Below are 24558 nucleotides of genomic sequence, written 5' to 3'. Positions count from 1 at the left end.
ATTCGTGTACGTTAGTTTTTATTAGGATGTCTGCATGTTGGTAGAAAAGGGATTGAGTGATTTGACTGAAGCCATCCAAACTGATCAGGCTTTATATCTTGAATATGTCTCTGTGTTCAGGCAGATGCTCTTTTCAAATGAGATGAGTTCTGCTTCTGGGTAAATCTGCTTCCTGTTTTCCCAGATGCTGGGATTGCAGAAACCAGGAAGAAAATATAAAGAGGTTACTTGTAGCTCATTCAACAGCTTGCCTAAGCCACGTGACCCCTTCCCATTGCAGATGTCTTATTGCTCCGTTAAACTACAGCCTAGTCTTCAACATTCCTCATCGAGAGCTTAAAAGAAAAAAGCTTTCATCTTGTTATAGAAAAATCCAAATGTAGTTTTGTGAAGGCAGTTTTAACATAGATTACGTTCTTTTTTTCTTTTTCACAGTTACTACATTTTTTTTCTTTGAATGATTTTTTTTTATTTAGGTAAAATCTTTTAATAAAAACTAAACAATACAGATGATTGATGGAACAGATATATAATGTTCAGTTATATAAGCAAATAAAGATGCACAGGCAAAAGGCTAATATAAGAGTAACAAGTTTGTTTACATAACAAACTTTAAAATTAAGAAAGGCATTTTAGTTGTATGTCATTAAAAAAATCCCTGCTTTCAGCAGAAGCAGATAGGTTTTCAAATAATTCATGCAAATATTAGTTGGAAAAGCAGGTAATTTATTATTCAGGGGACATACTTGCCTTCTCCAAGTTATTTCTTCATAGGACAGTAGCAAGATGTGTCCATTGGACCTAGTGTCTACAGTGTGGGAATTTTAGATTGGCCATTTGTGTGTCAAAGGGATAAAGGTTTGCAGTCAACAGAACACACTGGGGGAAAACTTTAAAATGATTGCAATAACTGATTATAAAGTCGGTTATAGGTTTTGCAACATGCAGTGCATGTTTGTAGAAGTTTTGATTATTTTTAATTACACATAGCCCCTTTTGCATATACTTCTGTAAAATTGCAAAGAAGAAATGTATGTTAATTTTGGTGTGTTCACTTAAATGTATTTTTTACTGTGAGTAACTGAACCATGATGAGTTTGTATTTAGTCAACACTGTACCAAGTGGCAGGCTGCAGGGGTCTATGATCGATTTGTTGAAAGGTTCTTTTTCTGGATAACATAACTCTGTTGGTTTTGCCTGCAGAGTAGAAAATCATGCTTTTGGACAGTTTTATAGTTTGTAATTCTCATCTGGGAAAGATGTGAAAATGTGAATGCTTCATATGGAACATGTAACTTGTATATTAAAAGTATTTTGAGAATCTTAAAACTGTTTTTATACTCTTTTATCACCATAAAATATTTTTGAAGCAGAGATGTGCTTTAGATACTTGCTCATGAAACAAAATCTATATGTAGCAAAACGCTTGACATTTCTATGTTCATTCTACTTTCTTGTTTTCATACTGCTTACAACTATGCATGTTAGACTTTTGCAGGCTAATTGTTAGTCTAATAAGTAAAAATAAAACTCTGAATTAAATGGGGTTTATTTTTTTAAGTAGGCATTAATAGGACTATACCATCATTCTTTAAATTGGTCTTCAACTCACTCAACAGAAGGACATTTTCTTGCAGGTGGACAATATTTTTCTGATTAGATTCTGGAGTCCTGTTGGCTGTGGAGAACTGGAATAGATTAGCAGAAATTTGAAACTTTTGAACATAGTCCTTTTTTCCAAGCTAACAACTAGTCTTTAAAAAAAACAACCAAAAATAAAATGGAACACTGTAAGATTAATAAATAACTCTTAAAGTGAAAAACCAGCTGAAAGCCAACTGAAAAATCAGAGTAAGTTGTCTTCTAAATCTGATTGTTAGCGAATGTCATCAAGGATAATTTATCTTGTAAGAGACAGCTAGAAATTTATGTTTGTTGTGTAAGTTATTTTGTCATACTGACAGAAAATAATCAAAGGACAATGTACAATATTAGTGGATATCCAGTTTTACTTAAGTTTTAAACTACAGCGGTTTCTCCCAGTACATTGCTTTCAACTTTTTTATTAAAAAATATTTTAATGGTTCAGATAACATACTATCACTGAGGTTGCCCAAGTTCAATAAAGGGCTGAATAAGGGAAAACATGCTAAAATTTGATCCAGGCAAGGTAGCAGTGCTATTGGACTCAGATTGAGCTTTAGCCCATTTCAGATGGATTGTATTTGCTACGAAAGAAAACTTCGTCATTTGGGACTGCTTGATGCTCCATTGAAATGAAATTTACAGATGGCAACTGTGATGCACAAGCTGGTCAAAGGTAACAAGGTATTGCATCCAAACTACTACAATCCACTCTGCATGGGGTTACCCTAGGAAAACTTGCAAAATATTGCAATTAGCCTAACTACTGTGAGGCTCTGGGATCATATTACAGTTTTATTAAAATATCTGCACTGATGACCTACTGCTTACTCAGCATTGTTTAAAATTTAAGTATTAAACATCAAGGATTTGGGCCTATGAGACCACTTCTGTTACAAATAACATAACATAACAACATAATAACAGAGTTGGAAGGGACCTTGGAGGTCTTCTAGTCCAACCCCCTGCTTAGGCAGGAAACCCTACACCATTTCAGACATGGCTATCCAACATTTTCTTAAAAATTTCCAGTGTTGGAGCATTCACAACTTCTGCAGGCAAGTTGTTCCACTTATTGATTGTTCTAACTGTCAGGAAATTTCTTCTTAGTTCTAAGTTGCTTCTCTCCTTGATTGGTTTCCACCCATTGCTTCTTGTTCTACCCTCAGGTGCTTTGGAGAATTGTTTGACTCCCTCTTCTTTGTGGCAACCCCTGAGATATTGGAACACAGCTATCATGTCTCCCCTAGTCCTTCTTTTCATTAAACTAGACATACCGAGTTCCTGCAACCGTTCTTCATATGTTTTAGCCTCCAGTCCCCTAATCATCTTTGTTGCTCTTCTCTGCACTCTTTCTAGAGTCTCAACATCTTTTTTACATCATGGCGACCAAAATTGAATGCAATATTCAAAGTGTGGCCTTACCAAGGCATTATAAAGCGGTATTAACACTTCACGTGATCTTGATTCTATCCCTCTGTTTATGCAGCCCAGAACTATGTTGGCTTTTTTGGTAGCTGCTGCACACTGCTGGCTCATATCTAAATGGTTGTCCACTAGGACTCCAAGATCCCTCTCACAGTTACTACTATTGAGCAAGGTACCACATATATGGTACCTGTGCTTTTTTTTTTTTTGCTTAAATGTAGAACCTTACTTTTTTCACTGTTGAATTTCATTTTGTTAGTTAGCACCCAATGTTCAAGTCTGTCAAGATCCTTCTTTATCTTGAGCCTAACTTCTGGAGTGTTGGCTATTCCTGCCAGCTTGGTGTCATCTGCAAATTTGATGAGTTCCCCATCTATCCCCTCGTCCAAGTCATTGATGAAGATGTTGAAGAGTACTGGGCCTAAAACAGAGCCTTGGGGTACTCCACTGCATACTTCCCTCCATGTGGATGTCGTTCCATTGAGGACTACACGTTGAGTGCGGTTGGTCAGCCAGTTGCGAATCCATCTGCTGGTGGTGCTGTCTGACCCACATTTTTCTACTTTATCTAGTAGTAGGTTGTGGTCTACTTTATCAAATGCTTTGCTGAAGTCCAAGTAAATTATATCGACAGCATTCCTCTGGTCCACTAGTTTTGTCATTTTGTCAAAGAATGCAATGAGATTAGTCTGGCATGATCAGTTTTTGACAAACCCATGTTGGCTTTTGGTTATTACTTTGTTTGCTTCTAGGTGTTCAATGATTCGTTGCTTGATTATCTTTTCCAGAATCTTCTGGAAGGTGCAGGAGAGATGAATAGGTGCAGGAGAGATGAAGCCAACTTTGTGGCACGAAAGAGACTGGAAGACTCTTCTATATACTGTATCTCCCAGGCAGTAGAATGCATTCCTTTGGGAGTTAGTTAGTCATTTAGAAAATCTGTAGAGAAATATCTTTTTGCCAAGTTTTTAATGACTGACTGACATTAGCATTTTTTGTACTTACTGAATTTTATTCCATCCTGAGTATTTGTTATAGTAGAAAATCAGGTATAAATCACACAGTAATACAAGGGAAGAGTCAATGGAAGGGAAGAGTCAATGGATTAATTACATTTTATTTCCAACCAAAAGTTTTAAAATAATCAAGTAATTTCTTTCATAAATTACAAATAAAATGTTGTTAGAATTATGAATTAGACTTACACTACAATTATATTTCTTCTTTTTAAACCTTGCATAATTTTCATTCTACTTGAAAACATTGTACAGTTTCATATCAAGTTTCCTGAGCTTTCTGCAAAGACAGCTGTATCAAGGTACAATTTTTATTATAAACTTGCTTCTTTTTACTCTTCTTTTCACGATTTGGATTATGAAAAAGATGTTACGCTTCTATTTGATCCTTCCAAATGCTTTTACCATGTAAATCCTAATCGTGCTTTAGTATCATCATATTTTTGTTCATTTAATAGCTTCATTTCTTGAGCTGTTTCGCCTATGTAGGGTGGCTGAATAGCCTGCTTCTCACCGCAATGTTGATCTTCACTATAAGCTGGGCCATTGAAAGTACGAATGCCTTCATGCATTCTTTTGAGAAGTGGGTAGAGATTCTGAGTAGTCTTAGATTGTTCATCAATTATTTTCTTTGCATATTTCTGGAACTCCTGCTCCCTGCATAATGCAATCAGTTCTCGCTGTCTAACATACTCAGCATCTTGCTGCTTCTCATTTTCTCCTCTTGCTATTTTTTCAGCCTGTATTGGGAAAAATTAATTTTAAAAGTATATACCGTATATGTGTCCTTGTGGAAATGTTTTTTCTTCGAACCCAAGCCCAATACATGAGTGCAGTATAAAAAAAATAAGCAAAATAATCAATTTGCATATCAAACATATAAATGCAATTCATATCATTACAAACAAAATTTTCTTTTAAGCATTTTGAGATTAGCTTTATAGGCTGCAATTAAAATGTGTTCTTGCACAAATGAATGAAATGCAAGATTTTTCCCCCAAAAAAGAAAGTATTAAACGGTTAATTCTTCATGCCTTTTTGGATGCAAAATATAAAAAATTAAAGCTTCTGTATCAGGGCCTTAGGTCTTAACATTTAAATCATAAGGTTATCCACCTTTGACTTCTGATGGATTGCCAGTAAGATTGTAAACACTTTTTTAATAATGGGTATGCTTTGCTGTTTATTTTTAATATCATCCAAAATCATTCCCTTTATGAGATGATCAAAACTTACTACCATTTAGAAATGATGTATGAATAGTCTGCACACACAGTGCTGTAAAGACTACATGAAAAAGAGAGCTCTCTCTCTATGTTGCTTGAATTAAATCAATCCTGGGGTTCTTTGATGGGGAAGAGAACATATTTCTGTGATCTCTTGCTCTGATATGGAGATGATCTTTTTTTACTACATTGAACTAATGATGATCCTGGTCTTTTATAGCTGTAATGTTCTCTGACAGGACGGAAAGTTCCCTTTCATGTATTTGCACAACCGAAATTGAAAATAAAGCTCTCCCTGATATAATACCCTGATACAGAAGTATCCTTTTGCCCTCCTAGGACTGAACAGAAATTTTATAAGTTGAAATACTTTCCAAGTATTATAATATGTATACTTACTATCTGGGTGACATGAGCTTCTTGCAATTTTAAGTTTGCACAATAATTTCTATGTATCTTATCCTTCTCCAGTTCTTGATAGATCCGGTCTGCTTCCATCAGTCCAATAAGCGTTTTTTGACCTTCCAATCTCTCCTCATTTTCTTTTTCTTCTTTCATTTTTATCTGAAATAATGCAATCTTATATGTATCCCATAATAAAATCTGAAAACTGATGACTGTGTTAACTTGATACAAAATAATTTAGAGTTGCCCTGATTCTATAATACTTTGGATAACCCATACCCAAGTACTTCGATCACCCATCTCCTCCCACTTATGACTGTATGACTGTAACCTTGTTGCTGGTATCCTTAAGATTTATATTGACTGTTTCCCTATGACTAGCATTAAGTGTTGTATCTTATGATTCTTGATGAATGTATCTTTTCTTCTATGTACACCAATAGTGTATGGACCAAGACAAATTCCTTGTGTGTCCAATCATACTTGGCCAATAAAGAATTCTATTCTATTCTATTGAAAATAAATGCCATTATTTCAATTAAATTTGCTCCATACAAAGTGCTCAGAAGGCCTGGTCACTTCTGTAATTTTGGCTAAGGAGTGTAATTTAAAAAGCTGATTACTATGAAATAGTGGAACATGTCAAAAAGAACACAAGTAACCTGCATTTTTTTCTTACCACGTTGATTCTGTGTTCTGCAATGGATTTCAGATCGGCTTGGAGTTTTTCTTCTTTAGCTCGGAACTCTTTAGCTTCCTCTTCTTCTTTCTCTGCAATTTCTCTTGCAATACGCTCATCTTCATCACCCATCTTCTTTTTCATTCGTGCTAAAAGACGGTTAGTAATCCTCTCCCTTTGCTCTTCCATTAATCTGTAATGGTTCAGTACTTACTGCCTTGTATGCTAGCAGAGTCTGAAGTATCACTTTGATTCTACACTGGATAGAAGGCAGTCTGAAATATACCTTAATTAAATTTAACACTGAATAGAAGGCACTTTCTGTTAGAAGAGGGAAGGCCTATTTGACATAGACAGCTCCTGTCTCTTTCAAGAAATAGGAGTACACACCATTTTGAGAATGACAATAAGGATACACAGGGATTCTTCAACCACCAGTACTGATGATTGACGGGTGAAGTGCAGCCTATTATCTACAAAGCACAGTCTTTTTTGTGAGTGGCTTGGCAAAGAGAAGAATGTTTGCTTATTTGTACAATATATCAATACAAATATCTCTAGTTTTAATCCAGAAATAAATTATGCTTCTACTATACAAATCATGAAATTGAGCTGTAGAGCGTTTTGGACTTCAAACAGAAGATATGCTTTGGAATGTATGAATGTAGCACCTGTCTGCAACTCATAAAAGCAGCCGGGTCTGTTTTCAGACCTTCACAACTGCAATCCTAGAAATGTCAATGAATCAGACTGCTTTCCTTGTGTGCTCTGAAGCAGGCATAGCTCTGATAAAAGAAACTGAATTAACAGTACAATTGCTCAGAAGATATGACTGGAAACTAATTGTTGAGAATATGAACTTAGCTAGTCCATTTTATTTTACTATCCCCACATAAATTATTTATTATGAAGGTTGATTATTGAGATACAATTTTACAGTTTATTTCAAGCATTTATTAGACCAGCAAAGCCTTAGCATGGAAAGGGGTTTGCTTTCCTAATTCGATGCTCTCCAAAGATACTTTGTATAAATGTACAACATCTACCTTTCTTAGCTAATATTCTGGAGAGTCAGGGTCATAATCGTATGTATGTGTAATACCGAGGTTGGAGAAGAATGAGCTTAACAAAATAAATGATTCAGGAATTTGATATTGATGTCCTAACCGAACAAAGAACTTTTGTGCAACTTCCAATTTTTATATACTAGCATATACAGTGCCATCCTGATGCAGCTGATTTTAGATGGTATGTTCTTTGACTGCATGAGGTCCCTGCACCAGTGAAATAAATTTCAATTCAATTTCCATTTCCATTACTTCTACAGTCCTTTATGCTATCACTACCATATTCCTCAGAGTTCCTCAATCATTCATGGACTTCCCAAAGGAGCAATGAGCAGAAGGGGAAATCAATAATGAACTTAGTGAATAGAACGCCAAGGCAAAGGAATTTCTCAATGGAATCCAAGCCATTATCTGTATCATATCTTAAAAGGTTCAGAAAATTAATCTTTTACATTTCATAAAAAGAATTGAAAAGTAAAGACAACATTAAATTTAGCTTCATTCCTGCCATGTTGTTTTCTTCGCAACTGTAAGGAAGAATGGGTCACTGCCTTCTGGGACCACTTTCCAGTTTCCCAGTCTAGTCTACAGTTTCCTTGTGGTCTCACAAAACCTGCTTAGGTTTTTCAAGATTATCGAAGGTTGGCTACATGTGACCATCTTCAATAAAGAACTGAAGTACAGTAAGTATGTCTGAAAAACATTCAGAACTGCCCTGTGCCCAGTATCCTTTGAAATTCTCCAGATTTATTTGTAGAACACTCTCAACAGCTCCCAGGATAGCTACAAGAAGCATAGTGTGGAAGAAGAACAAAATGTTTTGAAATATTCCAAATGTTTTTCTCTGGTACAGAATATTTTGTATACTTGTGATCTTCAGGCTGCTAAAATGTTACAAGGTTATAATATTAAGGAGACCTATAATAGAATCTCTACAGGAAGGTATGTAATCATTATCTGAAAAAATGTATCTTTATATTTAGTCATGAATTTTAATTTAATCATTATTTTCATGTACCTGTGTAACTCTTCTTCTTTTGTTTTCTTCAATTTATCCATTGCTTGCTTTGCTTTAAAATGTGTTCGAATTCTCTCATCCTCTTCTTCTTGTTTTTGCTTTTCTATAGCTTTGAGAGTTACCTGGTCAGCAACATATGCCTTTAAAATAATCAGACAAAACTGAACGTTCACTTCATTTACAGATTCTCACTCTCCCAATTCTTAGGGAAAGTCTCTCTGAATTGCAGCTTTCAATGACATTGCTTTGTTGTTACATGCAGTTAGTTTATTTTTTGTTTATTACTTCTTTAAGTCTTCCAGCATAGCTCTTACTCATATGCAGAGTCAAATTTAACCTAATCCTTCACTCTGACAAAGATAGAAAATTTGAATATTTCTAAAACCAACAAACAGAACTCAAAGACAAACTTGAGGGAAAAGTTACTGAACCAAAGTTGGAAAGATTTTGGACAATCAAAGGAAAAGACAGGGAGGGGGTTGAGAAGAAAGGATCAAGAATGCTGGGAGGAGAGAAATTATAATTAAGAGATTTTTGAAGACTTTTAAAAAAATAATTAAAATCGTTATAATAGCAGAAGCCTAAAGGATAGAGAACAGCTACAACAAATGGAGGGGGTGGTGGAAGATTCTAGTCCTTAAAACTTTGTGAAAAAAAAGAAAAAAAGAAAGAAAGAAACTACTGCTCTGGTGAAGGGCAAAAAAGAACTGGAGATTGAGTCTACAAGAGACATGGTAAAGCAGTAGTTAGAATGCAGTATTGCAGGCTTACTCGGCCGACTGCCAGCAGTTCAATTCTCACCGGCTCAAGGTTGACTCAGCCTTTCATCTGAGGTGGTAAAATAAGGACCCAGATTGTTGGGGGCAACATGCTGACTCTGTAAACTGCTTAGAGAGGGCTGTTAAGCACTGTGAAGTGATATTTTGATTAGATGACAAATTTATCCTCTCATCCAGAAAATGAAAGGGTACTGGGAGAAAAACGTGAATTTAGGAGCTAAAGACAACAAGCAAATACACTTCTGAGGTATTCATAACTAAAAGGCAGGAAAGCAAACAAGCGTAGCCTTTTAAACAATAGGAGCTTTAGATGGGATTGAAAGGAAAAAAGGAGAATGCTTTAAAATCCCATGCTGTGTCTGCACACTATTCTCACTGCTTAGAGTGTTTCCATGTTCTGTACTTTCTTGTCTATAAGAAAAATTAGAGGTAGAGACCTTCACCAAGCCAATATCTCTCTGTTTATGTTACATCCCTGCATACTGATAAGATCAGACAGGCAAGCCATTGCAATCTGCCTATCTTTTCTGGTTTGCATCTTACAACTTAACGTGTCAAAAGATGTCAATTCAAGTAAAATTCAGGAACATAACACTACTTGAAATAACTCTCCATGCTAGCTAAAGAGTTAGGTAGAGTACTTTTGGTGTACCAGAACAAAGAACCACAGTGATATAATGATGATACATTTTGTAGTTGGAAAAAATTGCTAATGCTCCATGGGGCTTTTGCTGATGCCCTTCTCAGTTCTTCCTTTCGTTATGGAGGAAAAAAGAGAACATGAAGCATAGTATGCATTTCTAAACTCAAACATTAAGAACTAAAAGTATTTGTGCTGCTTCAACAAAGTCTGCAAGACATGCTGCCCAGGGATGAAATGTAAAATTTGTTACTACCGGTTCTGTGGGCGTGGCTTGGTGGGGAGGTAATGTGACTGGGTGGGTGTGCCCAACTTTTTTTTTTACACCTTTAAAAGCATTTTTAAAAATGTAAAAGCATGTAAAAAATGCAAAAGCATGTAAAAAATGCTTTTAAAAGCCTCTGATGATCAGGCAACTCAGCTGGGATCACCAGAGGAGCCTTTTAAAAGCATTTTTTAACAGCCTCTTTGGCGGAAGAGGTTGTAGAAAAAATGTTTTTAAAGGGTTCTGACGATCCCAGCTGAGTTGCCTGATCGCCAGAACCTTTTCAAAACATTTTTACAGCCTCTTCGGCCAAAGAGGTTGTAGAAAAAATGCTTTGAAAAGGTTCTTACAATCTCAGCTGAGCGGCGCGATCATCAGAGGCCTTTTTTTTTTTTTACTTTTAAAAGCATTTTTCAGCTGAAGAAAAAATGCTTTTAAAAGTAAAAAAAACCTCTGATGATCGCACAGCTCAGCTGGGCATGCGGGGGGAAGGGGGGCAGGGATCTTTGCTACCGGTTCTCCGAACCACCCACCGCCATTGCTACCGGATCGGGCGATCCAGTCCAAACCAGGAGCATTTCACCCCTGATGCTGCCCCTGCAAGACAGAAGCAAGCAATAAACATGCCATTTCACACATATACTGTGTAAGATTTTAGGAACTGCATTTGCAGGGCAACTCCCTGCAAAAATATAATTAAATGCCATTTTTCCCCCCCACTGGCAGCAAATCTAAAGCTCAAGACAGTTCAGTCAGATGCAGAAACTATATTCTGATCAAATCTCACATGAAGCAAACAGGTGCCAAAATGAAGGTGAAACTATCTTTAGACTAGCGAGCAGGGGATTGGATATTGTAGTTCAACAGTATTTCCCACCATTTAATCGATGGCAGAAATTACTATTACTGTCAAAAGGCTCCTTGATTTTGAATCAATGTCTGAAATTTCAAATTTCTCACTTCCCCAAAATGCAGGCCTTTGATCATGCACCATTATCCTCCCTTTCTCCAGTTTTAGAAACAAATGTCTGAATAACTTGAAAAAGAGTATTCAAAACCAGCACCCCTAAAAGTCTTGAATATTATAACGATTGAGAAGTGTTCTTTCATTTCGCATAGGCAGCCTATGGCAACCAGATAATTTGGATTATGCTCCCATTATGCTCATCAAGGATTATGGGAATTGTCAGCCTAAACATCTGAAGGGCAGCAGTTTCTTATATCTATTTTGCAATTAACTGCCAAATATTTAGTTACCAGATTCTCACAACATACCAGATGGGCGTTTCTTCGTTTAACCTTTTGTTCACGTTGTGCTTGCTCTTTTTCCTGCATTTCCAAATGATATAACTTGGTCAACTCCTGAAGTTCTTCCCTTTGTTTTTTCTCTTCTAACTTGCTTATGTTTGCTAAGTGTTCATGTTCCTTTATCCTAAAAACACATAAAGAGAATAAGCATTTATTGACTAAAGTAGGAATGGAGAGTCTATGGTTCTCCAAATATTACTGAATTTTCAGTCAAATTATCACCAACATCCCTTGTTCTTTAAAAGTGATGTTGAAATCTCCAAAATTACTTATGGTCAAGTCTGTCTGATAGGACAAACATTTTTCACTTCCTAGCAAGTTATTTTTGGGAGAAGAGTAATTTTTGGTAGGGAGAAAAATGTGCATATTCTGCATTAGTATACTACATATATCAAAGCTGGTCAAAGGCATAATGAGCAGTTTATGTCATAATTCACTGACCCAACTGTGGATGATCAGGGTATATAGAAGCCAATAATTGGAAATGTGAAAGGAATATAAGGTAAAGTGCATGAGGGGAAGGATGCAAGCAATCTGAATCAAGATGGGTAATCTTTTGGAGTTGATGAATGCAACATGGAGATCAAAGTGTAGGTTTAAGTATAAATGAATTTTGAATGAAAAAGTTACAATGTTTTAGAAAAAGTGAACTGGTGTCATCTAGATTCTTATGTGTGTATACAAAATCATGAAATTCATAGGCTGCTCCCAGCAGAATGAAAGTAAACTTGATTTTAAGAAAGAGTATATAGAAGCTGGTTACAATGAAGTGAAATAGTTATTTTACCAATTGCCACTGAATGGGTAGAGCTATGCTAATAGGTATGATGGCATGATGAAGAAAAATACATGTAAGTAAATTATTACTGAAAACATTGAAGAAATGAGCTAAGTATTCTATCATGTATCTGGAGGAAAAATATAATTGCAAAGAATGTTGCCAAAGAGAGCAAGGAATGGTTAAAGCTAAAAAAGGACAGGAAAAATACAAAGAAATTCTCACAAATTAAAATTTTTGGAGAGTGAATATGGCTGAACAAGAAAACTCAACCAGACTGCAAGGTTACCTTGTCATCACCATCATAACCGGATAGTAACTGTATAAAGCAATTGTTAAATGACGTGCACTATATGTGGTCTGTTGCGCAGAATGGAAGTTAGTCAAAAAAGCCAACATAACTGGGCATAAAGACATGCTTCTGCCCATTGCGTTATATGAAAATGTAAGTAGGATATGTCAAGGAAAACAGAAAAATAAACTGAATTGCAGTAAGAATGAGATATGTAGGGAAACATTATAGTAAAAAATAAGATGACACAGGAAAGAAATTTAAAGAGGAAAAGACAACATATGAAGCAATGTACAGGCATGGTGGAATTAAGCATGTTTTGCAAATAGGGAAGACTAGGGACAATTATCTTAATTAGTTAGGTGTAATTAGCTTTCCTTTTCTCTCACACCCTGCCTTTATTTAGTACAGGTAGTCTTCGACTTACAATAGTTCCTTTAATGACTATTCAAAGTTACAACGGCACTGAAAAAAGTGACTTGTGACCATTTTTCACCCACATTTATGACACTTGCAGTGTCCCAGGGTCATGTGATCACCTTTTGCAACCTTCTGAGAAGCAAAGTCAATGGGGAAACCAAATTCACTTAATAACTGTGTTACCAACTTAACAACTGCAGTGATTCACTTAATAAGTGAAAGGCAAGCAAGGTCATAAAATGGGACAAAATTCACTTAACCATCTCACTTAGCAACAGAAAGTTTGGGCTCAATTGTGATGGTAAAAGTCAAGAATTACCCGTACTTGTTTGCTTTCTGCATTTCACCTAAGCTACGTACCCTGAAAGAGACTTGTATGATCGGTACCTATGTACACGAGGATCTTGATCACTGTAACAGCTGCTCATTTAGAAGGTGTCTGAATGAAAGCTTGGTTTGGTTTTTTTATCATTAGCGTTAGTGAAATGGACATGCAGTCATAAAGGGGGGAAAAACAAAGTACTAAAACAGCTTAATTTTTATATTGTTTTTGGGGGGAAACATAGTTTTACTTGGCAAAGAATATATTTGTATTATATTTACTGTGCCAGTTGATCATTAGCAATTTGCAGTCTCTTCATGTGCTGCATTTTATCTTTTTCTTCTTGTAACTGTACAGCTTTTAGACGTTCACGTTCTATTGCCTCATTCTTGCTTTTGTACAGATTCTTGTATTGCTTTCTAAATTCAATCTGAGCGTCTCTTTCCTTTAAAACTTCAGAATATAATAAGGCTCTCTGTAAAAGATAGGTTTAATATTTAATAGTCTTCTACACTTCTACACTACAACATGGCCAAAAATTAAAAGGAAGAAAAATGTGATCTATATTACATGAAAACTTTTCACTCTATCGTTTTCAAAATACTGTTGCAATTTGGCTTCTTCTATTTTCTCTTTTCGCTTCTGCGCTTGGTATTTTGCTTCTTCAAGATCAACCTTTCTTTTTTCTTCCTCCTCTCTCTGTTGCCGCATTTTTTTGGCTTTCAGTTTTTGTTGTGACATACCCTGTGATGAAAGTATACATAATCTTATTAGTGGTATTATTTTAGAAAATAGGATAAATGATACCTTTTAAAGATATGAACAATACTTATATAATTTTAAATAAAATAATACCATTGTCCCCTGGAACTCTATCTGAACTGTTCCCATCTCATGGAGATAATTTTACCAAGATGTGACGGCTTCTCTATTGTTCTGTTTCATAGAACATTGGTCATCAATTCTGATGACAAAATGCAACCATATTCCAACTTAGTATATTATGTTCTACCTTAGAAAATTCCAATTGCCGAAAGGGCAGAGCTTGCTGTGAGATGCTGCTTTCATCAGAATGATGAAAGTAGCATCGGCCCTCAGATGCCACTACAGAGATAAGCAGTAATACCAGTTAAAGCCCTGATGAACAGATACGTTTTAAGTAAAGTTGAAAGCATTGGCATTCACAAATTCTTCTTACTGCAATAGTGTGGGTCCAATTTTTCACAAGTGCCTGAGATTTTAAGTGCAAATCTTTCCGTGCTTTCTTTTCAGCAAGAATCCGTGCTGTTTCTCTTGCACGAGCAGTGAGACTGTCTTGAATTCTTTGCCATTCTGCTTTGGGCAAAATGGTTATCTGGTGAAGATCTACTCCCACTGGAAGAAATAATCCCTCCATCACATCATCGTCATCATTTGCTGGGCAAGAAAGAAAAATAGATTAAATAAATAATGTGTTAGAATAAGTGTCCAAACTCTTGTAGGAAGCTTAACTTTATTAACCATCTATCTTTTTAAGCTATGTGTATCTTTGTTTTTAATCGTCTTATTTTATAAACTACTCAGCATTGTGACAGATTAGGTAGTTTATAAATTCCACATATATACATTAGAGTCAGTTGGGTACAGTGGTTAAGATGCTGGCCTAGAAACCAACAGATTAATATCACACAACAATTTGAGACTTCTCACTAGGTTACAACTGAGAGGCATGGCTGCAATATTATCCATTAGATGAAAACAAAGCTTAATTCAACTGAGGGTGTTAGTCAGTAGCTTATGCCAAAAAGTAGCCTATTCACTAACTCATAGCTAAACAAAGTTGACTTACACCAGTGGTTTTCAAACTTGGCCACTTTATTTATTTATTTTATTTATTTATTTATTTTGTCACAACATCATATAAAAAGATTATATAGTATATAAACATATATATGAGTAAATATTATGAGGTATAAGTATATATATATATATATATATATATTTGTTTTCTGAGGTTTTCACGGGTGTTTGTATATAGGTCTTTGGTTGTTCGGGTTTTCTCCCGTGTAAAATTGGAAGTGTCTTGGCGACGTTTCCAGAGAAATAAGATTACCAAACTAATCCAAAAAGAACCCCCCACTAAAATCCAAGACAGAGAACAAGAAAACGGCACAGCCCTCCTCCCATATATAAAAGGCACCACAGACAGAATCAGCAAGATCCTCCACAAACACAACATCAAGACAGCATTCTGCACAAACAGAAAAGTATCCACCATCCTAAGAAACCCCAAAGACAAAATTGAGTTAGAAAATCAAGGAGTATATGAAATCCCATGCACCACCTGCCCCACCACATACATTGGACAAACCAACAGAAGAATAAGTGCACGCATTGAAGAACACAAGAACTCATTCAAAAAAGAGGAACCAACTTCTTCCCTGGTCCAACACTTTAAAGTCACAGGACATGATATTGACTTTAAAAAGACCAGAACTATCGCCAAAACTGAACACTTTAACAACAGAATAATCAGAGAAGCCATTGAGATAGAAAAACGCCCACACAGCATGAACAAACGAGATGACACCTCCCGCCTACCAGCCATTTGGAAACCCGCTCTTATTGACAAACGAGTCCCTAACACGAGGAATGACACCAGACCCACACTCACAAGGTCCACACAGGATGTCACCCCTCCACATCCACCCAGAAAGCAGACCCAAACCCACACTGATCATGAAGCACGACCAAGGACCAGAAGCCAGACCGCAGCTGCAACATTAGCCATTTCAAACCCCTCCAATCCATTCATGCAGCAGACCCACTATGAAGATGTAGCACGACCACAAAGCCAAACAACAGCTATGCAGCTCACCAGCTCAAATCCCCCTGCAGCACAGACTAGACTGAGCACAACCAAAGCCCCACCAACACAGGACACACCCCAGCCAATCAGAGCAGAAAAACCCCCATCCAATCAGAGCACAGCCAAGCTCCCACCCAATCAGTTCAAACCCCCACTAGCAGTTAAAAGGAAGAAACAGCTGCGATCACACATTGCTCCCAGAAGCACGAAGCTGAAGCCTGAAGATGACGGATGAGACTTCGTCGAAACGTCGCCAAGACACTTCCAATTTTACACGGGAGAAAACCCGAACAACCAAAGACCTATATATATATATATATATACATATATAAATATATATATATATATATATATATATATATATATGCTTATACCTCATAATATTTACTCATATATATATATATAGGAAGAAGAAAAGAAAAACAATAGGATAGGAACGGTAGGCACGTTTGTGCGCTTATGCACGCCCCTTATGGTCCTCTTAGGAATGGGGTGAGGTCAATAGTAGAAAGTTTTTGGTTAAAGCTTTTAGGATTATGGGATTATTACACACTTTATGATGCGTGGACTTCAACTCCCAGAATTCCAAAACTGATATGTTGAGAATTTCCCAGCCAACATGTAGGCTGGGAAAATCTGGGTATTGAAGTTCACACATCTTAAGTTGCCGATTTTTAAAGAACTTACACTTTATACCAGTAACAGTAATAGTTGGAAGGTACCTTGGAGGTCATCTAGTCCAACCCCCTGCTCACGCAGAAGACCTGTACTAGGGATTCGAACCGCCGAACTGCCGACTTTTCTGATCGACAAGCTCAGTACCAATACAGTATTAATTATCCAATATTCTGTGCGCGTTTAAGGAAGTCTGAAGGATTGTGTTTTTTCCCCCTCACTCTGGCAGAGCAAAGACTGAGGAAATCAATCAACCAATCGGCGGGCAGAGATAATACAACGGCGTCCGTTGAGCTCGGGCTCGCGCGCCTTGCAATCCTCCCTCAAATAAAGGAAAATATTATTGTAGCTCGGGTTTAAAATGAGGAATTTGAGCACCGATCTGAGCATTGCTGATTTTACCCAGCTTGGGGAACGAGACATCTGCAAGAAAACAACCAGGCTCAGAGAGCACCAAGGGCCCCTCCAGCTTCTCTCCCTCCCCGCAAGAAACTCACGCGTAGCCTCTCGCATCTGCCCCTTGCGCCTGCCGAATCGCACCTCGGGGCGAAGCATCGCGCCCATGGCAGCTGGGAAGGGGGGGAGGATGAGGATGAGGAGGCCGCCCCGAGATGCCCTAACCGAAGCAGCGCGAGGCACCAGGGTGTTCGGCGGTTGCCAGGCAACCGGGGAACGGATGCCTGGCGAAGTTACGCGACGCTCTGCTGTCGCGGGGAGGGGGAGGGGGAGGGTTGCGAGACTTGTTTGGCCGGTCACGTGATCTGGCGTGGCCAAGACGTTGCAAGGCAAGTCGGTTGGGTGTCGAGCCGGACGCCGGTGGGCCGCTTTCCCGGTCCTCTCTCTCTCTCTCTTTCCAGCTGGATTTTCTCTCTTCCTCCCATTTGTGCAGGCTGACAGCTTCTGCCCCTCACCACCTCGCTCTCTCGCCCAGTCCCCGGACTTGGGCCGAAGCCGGGAGGGTGCACACTCGGAAGACGGGCTGCCTCCGAGGGAGAGGTCTGTTGCGGCGCCCCCAGGGCCGGTGGCCTAGGCAAGTCCTCGGGCCGGCTTTGGCCTCCTTGTCGGAGCCGTTCAATCGCCTCGCAATGAGTGACTGCTGTGCGCGCGAGGAGCCTTGGCGCGTCGTTCGCGGCTCGTTTTCCCACGGCGTCCCTGGCAGCCTTGCTTCCCTGAGACTCCCCGCGAAGGAGCCATCTGACGGGTTGACGGCTCGCCTTTATAGCGGTTGGTGGCTTTTGTAAAAAGATAGCGACCGTACGAAAAAAGAACCTTAAGATGTCTATATAGACTGCTGCGGGCAGTGGAAAAGCTTAGCGAAATACGGGTTCCTTGATTAGCGATTGCAGATCTGGCCTTTGCTGTATAGAGTCTCACCTGGCTGACCCGTCCATCTGCTAATGCTTGGGAAAGCTTTGAGCTATTTCTGACTTGCATACCATTCTTGTCCCTACAGAACAAGATGAATTGCTTCTCGTGATAGTTCACATTTGCCAGGCTGTCCGGGGCTTGCAAATAGACCGAGGACTTGCCTTGATCTTATAACTAAACATTTATTTTTTTAAATGTAAATGCATTTGCTCCAGTGACTGTAAATTATTCAGGAGAGTACAGATGTTCATTCTGTTCTTTGCCTATTTCCAAAGAGCCAAAAGCAGGTCAGATTCAGGGCTACATTAATTGCCCGTACATTTCTTTTCCGGCTTGCCATGTATGCTTCAGTATTTTCAAAGTGATTTACATTAACAGAATATGGGAGTCATTGAATCCAGGCATGTTTGGTGAATTTCAAAGACAATTGAAGCTTTTCAGTCAAATCTTTATCTTTTAGCCAAGGTTTTTGAAAAGATAAAACCCATACAATGAGACTGTAAAGTCAGCTACATGTTAATGTGATGATAAATGTCTTCTAGCTCTAATAGTTGGCATCCATTATTATTCCAACATATTTGGATGAAACCTGGTTGGAGGAAAGTTATTAAGCTCTTTCATTTAAAATCGTATGCTATAAATGGATTCAAAGAGTTGATGTTTCTGAAATATCTAAAATCTATGTACTAAATAATAATAATAATAATAATAATAATAATAATAATAATAATAATAATATTTTAATTTGTATACTTTGTTTAATTTGTATACTTAATTTGTATATTCTTATGATGTATAGAATCTGGCTTTTGTTTGATAACAGAGTCTCCTTTATTGCATACAGTTATCTCATTACATTGTGGTATTCTAGATTGTGAAATAACGTGAGCTTTGTACTTTGTTTATCCATGAACTTCATAGGTTAATATTAGCCTAATTTACCATTAAGCCAAATCTTGTCTCTTTACCAAGATTATTGGTAAAATGCACAGAGAAAACCTCTGTGCCTTTCTGGGTTCATTCAAGCCAGATCAGAATAAGAACATGTATTTTCTTCTCTCTGTCTCTGTATAGTTAAGTGGCTTGCAGTCATTTTCTGGCAGAACTGAGATAATTTCACTCTATTTGATTTACTCCAATGAATTCAAGTTTCAAACATCATCCAGTGAGTATCATTGGTGTATTTTGGTTTATTTTTTTTAAAAAAATGCACATATATATAAATCTCTCTTATCTATCTGTGTCAGTTCTATACTTTTTGATAATGTAATCAAATATCCTCTTTGAATTTTTGTTTTGACTAATGATTATATGCTGTAGTATATACGTAGTTCTCACTTAATGACAACTCACCCCAGAATTTTGACAATAAGTTACTGTGATGGTTAAGCAAATCATGTGACTTTTCTTGATTTTACAACTATTTTTACAATGGTTGTAAAGTGAGTCACCATAGTTGTTAAATGAATCCGAAGGTCATTAAGTGAATCCATTTTCCTAAATGGGCACTTTTTTGCTGGAAACTGTGCAACTGGTCATAAACAGCCAGTTGTCAAGTGCCCAAAATGCAATCACGTTGACCATGGTGTGGATGTGTTTGTGTGGGTGGGTGTTAGTCCTAACTTCAAGGATGGGTCATAAGTAACTTTTTGCGGGTCATGATAGCTTCAAATTGTTGTTAAACTACTGGTCGTTAAATAAGACTACTATTCTTTTGTTAATTAAGGTAAATCAATATAAATATCACATACAGAGGAGTAAAATGAAAACTGAAATGCTTTGAGTAGCCCTAACTTCCTGCATTGTTTATAACTTACACATTATGTAAAAACATAATGTGGACATTGTGTTTGAAATATATGCCAGGATTTGCTGCATGTAATTGCTGCCCAGTTTAGATGCCACAACAAACTCTGATTTGGAATAGAAGTATATAGCTTGGACTCTCTCCTCTTTGAAAGATAACTTATATTTTGAGAAGTATTCAGATGCATTTTAGAAGTATTATGAATGATTTATATATGTCTCAGTATTATTTTTCTTGCTGAAAATTTTAAGGCTATCAAATAAAAGTATGATTATATAAATTATTTATTTCATTCATAATTAAACTATTTTTCTCATTTCCAGGTTATATTTATATCCAACAACAATGAGAGTTCTACTGGTTTTTGATTTTGATCATACAGTTATAGATGAGAACAGTGATACCTGGATTGTTAAATGTGCACCGGGTTCAAAACTTCCTGATGAAATAAAAAACTCCTATCAAAAGGGACACTGGACAGAATACATGGACAGAGTTTTTAGATATCTGGGAGATAATGGAGTAAGAGAAGAAGATATGAAAAGGACTATGACAACAATCCCATTTACATCAGGAATGATAGATCTTTTAGATTTTATTGGCAAACACAAAGGCTTTTTTGATTGCATAATTATATCAGATTCCAATACTGTCTTTATTGACTGGATTTTAAAAGCAGCAAATGTTTTTCAACTATTTGATGAAGTGTTTACAAACCCTGCAAGTTTTGATAGCTTTGGCTATCTTTCTGTACAGAATTGTCATATCCATGATTGTACAAAGTGCCCCATAAATTTGTGTAAGAGGAAAGTTTTAGAAGAATTTTTAGAAAGCAATTTAACTTCAAGAGTTAAGTACTCACAAATTGTATATATAGGTGACGGGGGGAATGATATGTGTCCTGTAATGTGTTTAAAAAAGAATGATGTTGTTATGCCACGCCATGGGTATATTTTGGAGAAAATGATTTCTCAATTAGCTCAGGATCTTGTTCCATTGGAAGCATCAGTTCTTGTTTGGTCTTCTGGTGTTGAGATTCTTGCCTACTTAGAATTGCTTATAAAAGAATAGTTCCCATTTAGCCTAACAACAGCAAATTGGTGCTACTGTCTTGACTTTCTCATAGTAGAACCCTTTCTTTTTGGATATTAGAAAAATCACATGTTGTTTACATCATTTTGTCTTCCCTTTCCTTGTACAAAATCAATATATAGTTAGTAGGATGAATAATTCAATGAAGCAGATGCCAAAATTATTATTAAATGTAATAGTCATCTGTGTCATTTCAGATGAACTATTAAGGTCTGTTCTCTAATATATGGTAAGTTCTGTTTAATTATATATTATAATTATAATTATATACTATCCATGATAGTATACAAATTGGCTCTTAACAATAAAGGGGAAAAAGCAACTGCCATTGTGTGAGTGGAAATCCCACTCAAATAATTGCCGTCATTGACTGCTTTTCAAAAAAATAGCAGAATATTATTTCTTAGAATTGAAAAACACTCTCAGAGTCCTGTAAAACTATAAAGATCCAGAATATTTTTTTGTAACCAATTACAATACAACAGTTGGTTTCGGTTTATTGGTATCATACTGAAAGAATGCATAAATAAAAATAATACCCATTTTTCTCCTATTTAACAAATATTCTGCATCAGTCAACCTGGTTAAAGGTAATGCACCAATATAAATAAATGTAGGCAATACTGAGTACTGTTTAATGCTATCTGATTTAACTGTCCATAGAAGTGTTGGTTTTATCTGCAAATAAACTGTAAGAATGCAAATAAGATGATGCACAGAGAGAGATGTATTTCCTTTCATAAACAAAATACTTTATATGAATCCAGTTCAATTCTGTACATGTTTACTAAGAAGTAATCCCTAATCTAGGCCAGTGGGATTTATTCCTAAATAAACTACATAGAACTGAAGCCTTACAAAAAATAATTATGTAAAATGAAGAGTATAATATGTCAGTGCCACAAAGATAAAATCACTGCTTCAATCTATTACTAAGGCACCACATTTATCTTTGCTAATACCTGTGAGGTATAATCTTCCTTTTTATGTAATTTTGTTACAAATATGAAGATCTTGGAACAGGAGGACTGTATTAGGCTATGTGCAAAAATATATGACTTTGTCTTTTTCAACTAGTAAATGTTAAGAGGCATAAGCCTTCATAAACTGAAACTCAATTCATGACAGCCTTTTAATAAAATTGGTTAGTTAGAAAATGTGCTGCCAAATTCCTCTTAATATAAAAGTTACTGATCTGAAAGTTTTGAAAAAGAGCATAAATTGATAAGCAGTTTTGTGTTGGTCTTTTTAGCCTTTGCAAAAAGTGAATGTGTGAAAATTGGTTTAATATGTGGAATTGTATATTTGTATATAATGTATTTTTTTAGTTTAAAATTAATGAAAGGAAAAGATAAAAAAATTAACTCAATATTAGCTGGCTCTCGGATATTAATTTATGTTGGTCTTAATGAGTAGGTTATTTAACTATCTGGTAAAATTCAGATACTGAGTACATTTGATATAGTGAATTTGCTTAGAAATCCGTATTTCACTTGTTATTCTTTGAAATACTATGTGCCTACTAAAACTTTTGAAATATGTGTACTATTTAAAATAATAACAATGATTAATTTATCTCATTTGTAGTTTTTATTTAAGATGTATGCTTATAAAGATAACAATTAAATATTTTATTACTGAAACTACCTGTTAAATATTTTGCCTTAACTGTAGAATATAGTGATTATATAAATCAACAGAAACAACATGCTGTATTGGACCTAACCTAACAGACGTTTAGTTGATTAGTATAAAAAGAACATTGGTTTTCTATTTCTTCCTCTGTTGGGGATATACTATATATTAAAGCTTTTTCTAACAAATTCTTCTCCCCTAGTTTTAATGAAGCTTATATTGCATTCCTTCAAAAATAGGTGAGGACCCTATTACATGGTCCAAAGATTTGCTTATTTGATAAATGTGAATGCTGATTTTAACAATTAACTTGGCCCATGGATTATAGCTTGTGTTTTCAACCATTGTGCATCCATCTTAGCCTGATTTATAATCGGACTCTCAGAGTTCTGCTATTTATTATTGAAATAATTCATATGGCTGCCCCATCTCGGAACAGGTGGTGCAAAAGGTTAAAAACCAACAGTTATAAACGATACCTCATGACTCTTGAAGGAAATAATACATTCTGATCTTAAACTCATTATCAGTAAAAGTGGTTTCCTACTCTTCTGATCCAAACATCTGAAGAAACGGCCAGGTCTTGAGAACCTTATGAAGGGCTAAGAAGGTTGGGACCAACCAGATCTCTGTGAATATACTGTTCCAGAAGAATAGAATAGAATAGAATTTTTTATTGGCCAAGTGTGGTTGGACACACAAGGAATTTGTCTTGGTGCATATGCTCTCAGTGTACATAAAAGAAAAGATACTTTCATCAAGGTACAATATTTAACATTTACAACACAAATGATGGTCATAGGGTATAATTTAACACTTAATGATAATCAACAAAAATTACAGTCATACAGTCATAAGTGGAAAGAGATTGGTGATGGGAACGATGAGAAAATTAATAGTGCAGATTTAGTAAATAGTTTGACAGTGTTGAGGGAATTATTTGTTTAGCAGAGTGATGGCCTGTTCTTGTGTCTAGTTTTGGTGTGCAGTGCTCTATAGCATCGTTTTGAGGGTAGGAGTTGAAACAGTTTGTCCAGAATGTGAGGGATCTGTAAATATTTTCACGGCCCTCTTGTTGATTCACGCAGTATACAGGTCTTCAATGGAAGGCAGGTTGGTAGCAATTATTTTTTATTATTATAATTATTATAATTATTATTTATTATTATTATTAATTATTTTTATTATTAGGTGGGCACTGTTAGAGAAAAGGCATTATGTTTCCAACAAGATGACATTGTTTAATAGAGAGGACCTGAAATATGCCCTCTTTGCTAGATCTAGTAGGATCAGCAGGAAAAAAAAATGGAAGAAATTGATATAATAGTATTCAGAACAAAATTCAACCATGATTATTTCTCTGAATGCTTTATAATATTTTCTTGGAGATTCCTGAAACGAGTCTCAACCCAAAGATGCTTTTTCAAAAGGCAACTGCATTTTGTTTTTCCTAGGAAAATGACTGAGAATCTCCACAGACCAGGGGTGTCAAACTCAAAGCCTGGGGGCCAGATTTGGCCCATGGGGTGCTTAGATCTGGCCCATTGGGCCGCCCTGGAAACAGAAAACTACTGGCCTGCGGTGCCTCTGCCAGCAAAAACAGCCGTTTGCAGCTCTCCCGAGTTCCTTTTATGTTGGCAGAAGGTTGCATGAAGCTGTCACAGCCAAAAACAGAGCTCGGGGAGCCTGTTTTTGCTGGCAGAGCGCTTGGACCACCACAGGCATGCTGTGAGCTGGCCACACCCACCCCAGCCCCATGAGGTCAACCACAATCCTGATGCGGCCCTCAATGAAATCGAGTTTGACACCCCTGCCATAGACAGTTGCCATAGGTTTGTCCCAAAT

The 24558-nt window shown here is 36.6% G+C and overlaps 2 protein-coding genes across 3 annotated transcripts; one reads left to right on the top strand and one right to left on the bottom strand.

The window, feature by feature from the left end:
- Positions 1-3215: 3215 nt before the first annotated feature.
- On the bottom strand, positions 3216-17501 carry CFAP210 (cilia and flagella associated protein 210). The gene is made up of 9 exons (XM_058191002.1): positions 17309-17501; positions 14487-14704; positions 13859-14032; positions 13570-13763; positions 11444-11600; positions 8485-8624; positions 6400-6592; positions 5715-5879; positions 3216-4829 (listed from the first exon to the last, which is right to left on the bottom strand). The coding sequence occupies exons 1-9, from the start codon at positions 17373-17375 to the stop codon at positions 4491-4493; spliced, it is 1647 nt and encodes a 548-aa protein (XP_058046985.1). The 5' UTR covers positions 17376-17501; the 3' UTR covers positions 3216-4490.
- A 99-nt stretch (positions 17502-17600) lies between these two features.
- PHOSPHO2 (phosphatase, orphan 2) lies at positions 17601-22859 on the top strand. Of its 2 annotated transcripts, none has more exons than XM_058191018.1 (3): positions 17601-17841; positions 19254-19344; positions 20310-22859. In XM_058191018.1, exon 3 carries the CDS (start codon positions 20332-20334, stop codon positions 21055-21057), a length of 726 nt encoding a protein of 241 aa, XP_058047001.1. In that variant the 5' UTR covers positions 17601-17841; positions 19254-19344; positions 20310-20331; the 3' UTR covers positions 21058-22859. The 2 variants fall into 2 exon arrangements, with proteins under 2 accessions (XP_058047001.1, XP_058046997.1); XM_058191014.1 differs by having other exon boundaries at positions 17601-18035.
- The last annotated feature ends 1699 nt before the right edge of the window (positions 22860-24558 follow it).

The sequence above is a fragment of the Ahaetulla prasina genome, chromosome 1 (assembly GCF_028640845.1).
Source record: "Ahaetulla prasina isolate Xishuangbanna chromosome 1, ASM2864084v1, whole genome shotgun sequence".
In the NCBI taxonomy this organism is placed as follows: Eukaryota; Metazoa; Chordata; class Lepidosauria; order Squamata; family Colubridae; genus Ahaetulla; species Ahaetulla prasina.
Note: the sequence above shows the minus strand (reverse complement) of the source record. Positions and strands in the feature narration are given on the sequence as shown.

Coding starts and splice junctions, on each gene's coding strand:
- CFAP210 (XM_058191002.1), bottom strand. CDS start 17,375: ATGGGCGCGATGCTTCGCCCCGAGGTGCGATTCGGCAGGCGCAAGGGG. Junction 5,880..6,399: donor CAGAACACAGAATCAACGTG/GTAAGAAAAAAA, acceptor GCATTATTTCAG/ATAAAAATGAAAGAAGAAAA. Junction 4,830..5,714: donor AAGCTCATGTCACCCAGATA/GTAAGTATACAT, acceptor TTCCCAATACAG/GCTGAAAAAATAGCAAGAGG.
- PHOSPHO2 (XM_058191018.1), top strand. CDS start 20,332: ATGAGAGTTCTACTGGTTTTTGATTTTGATCATACAGTTATAGATGAG.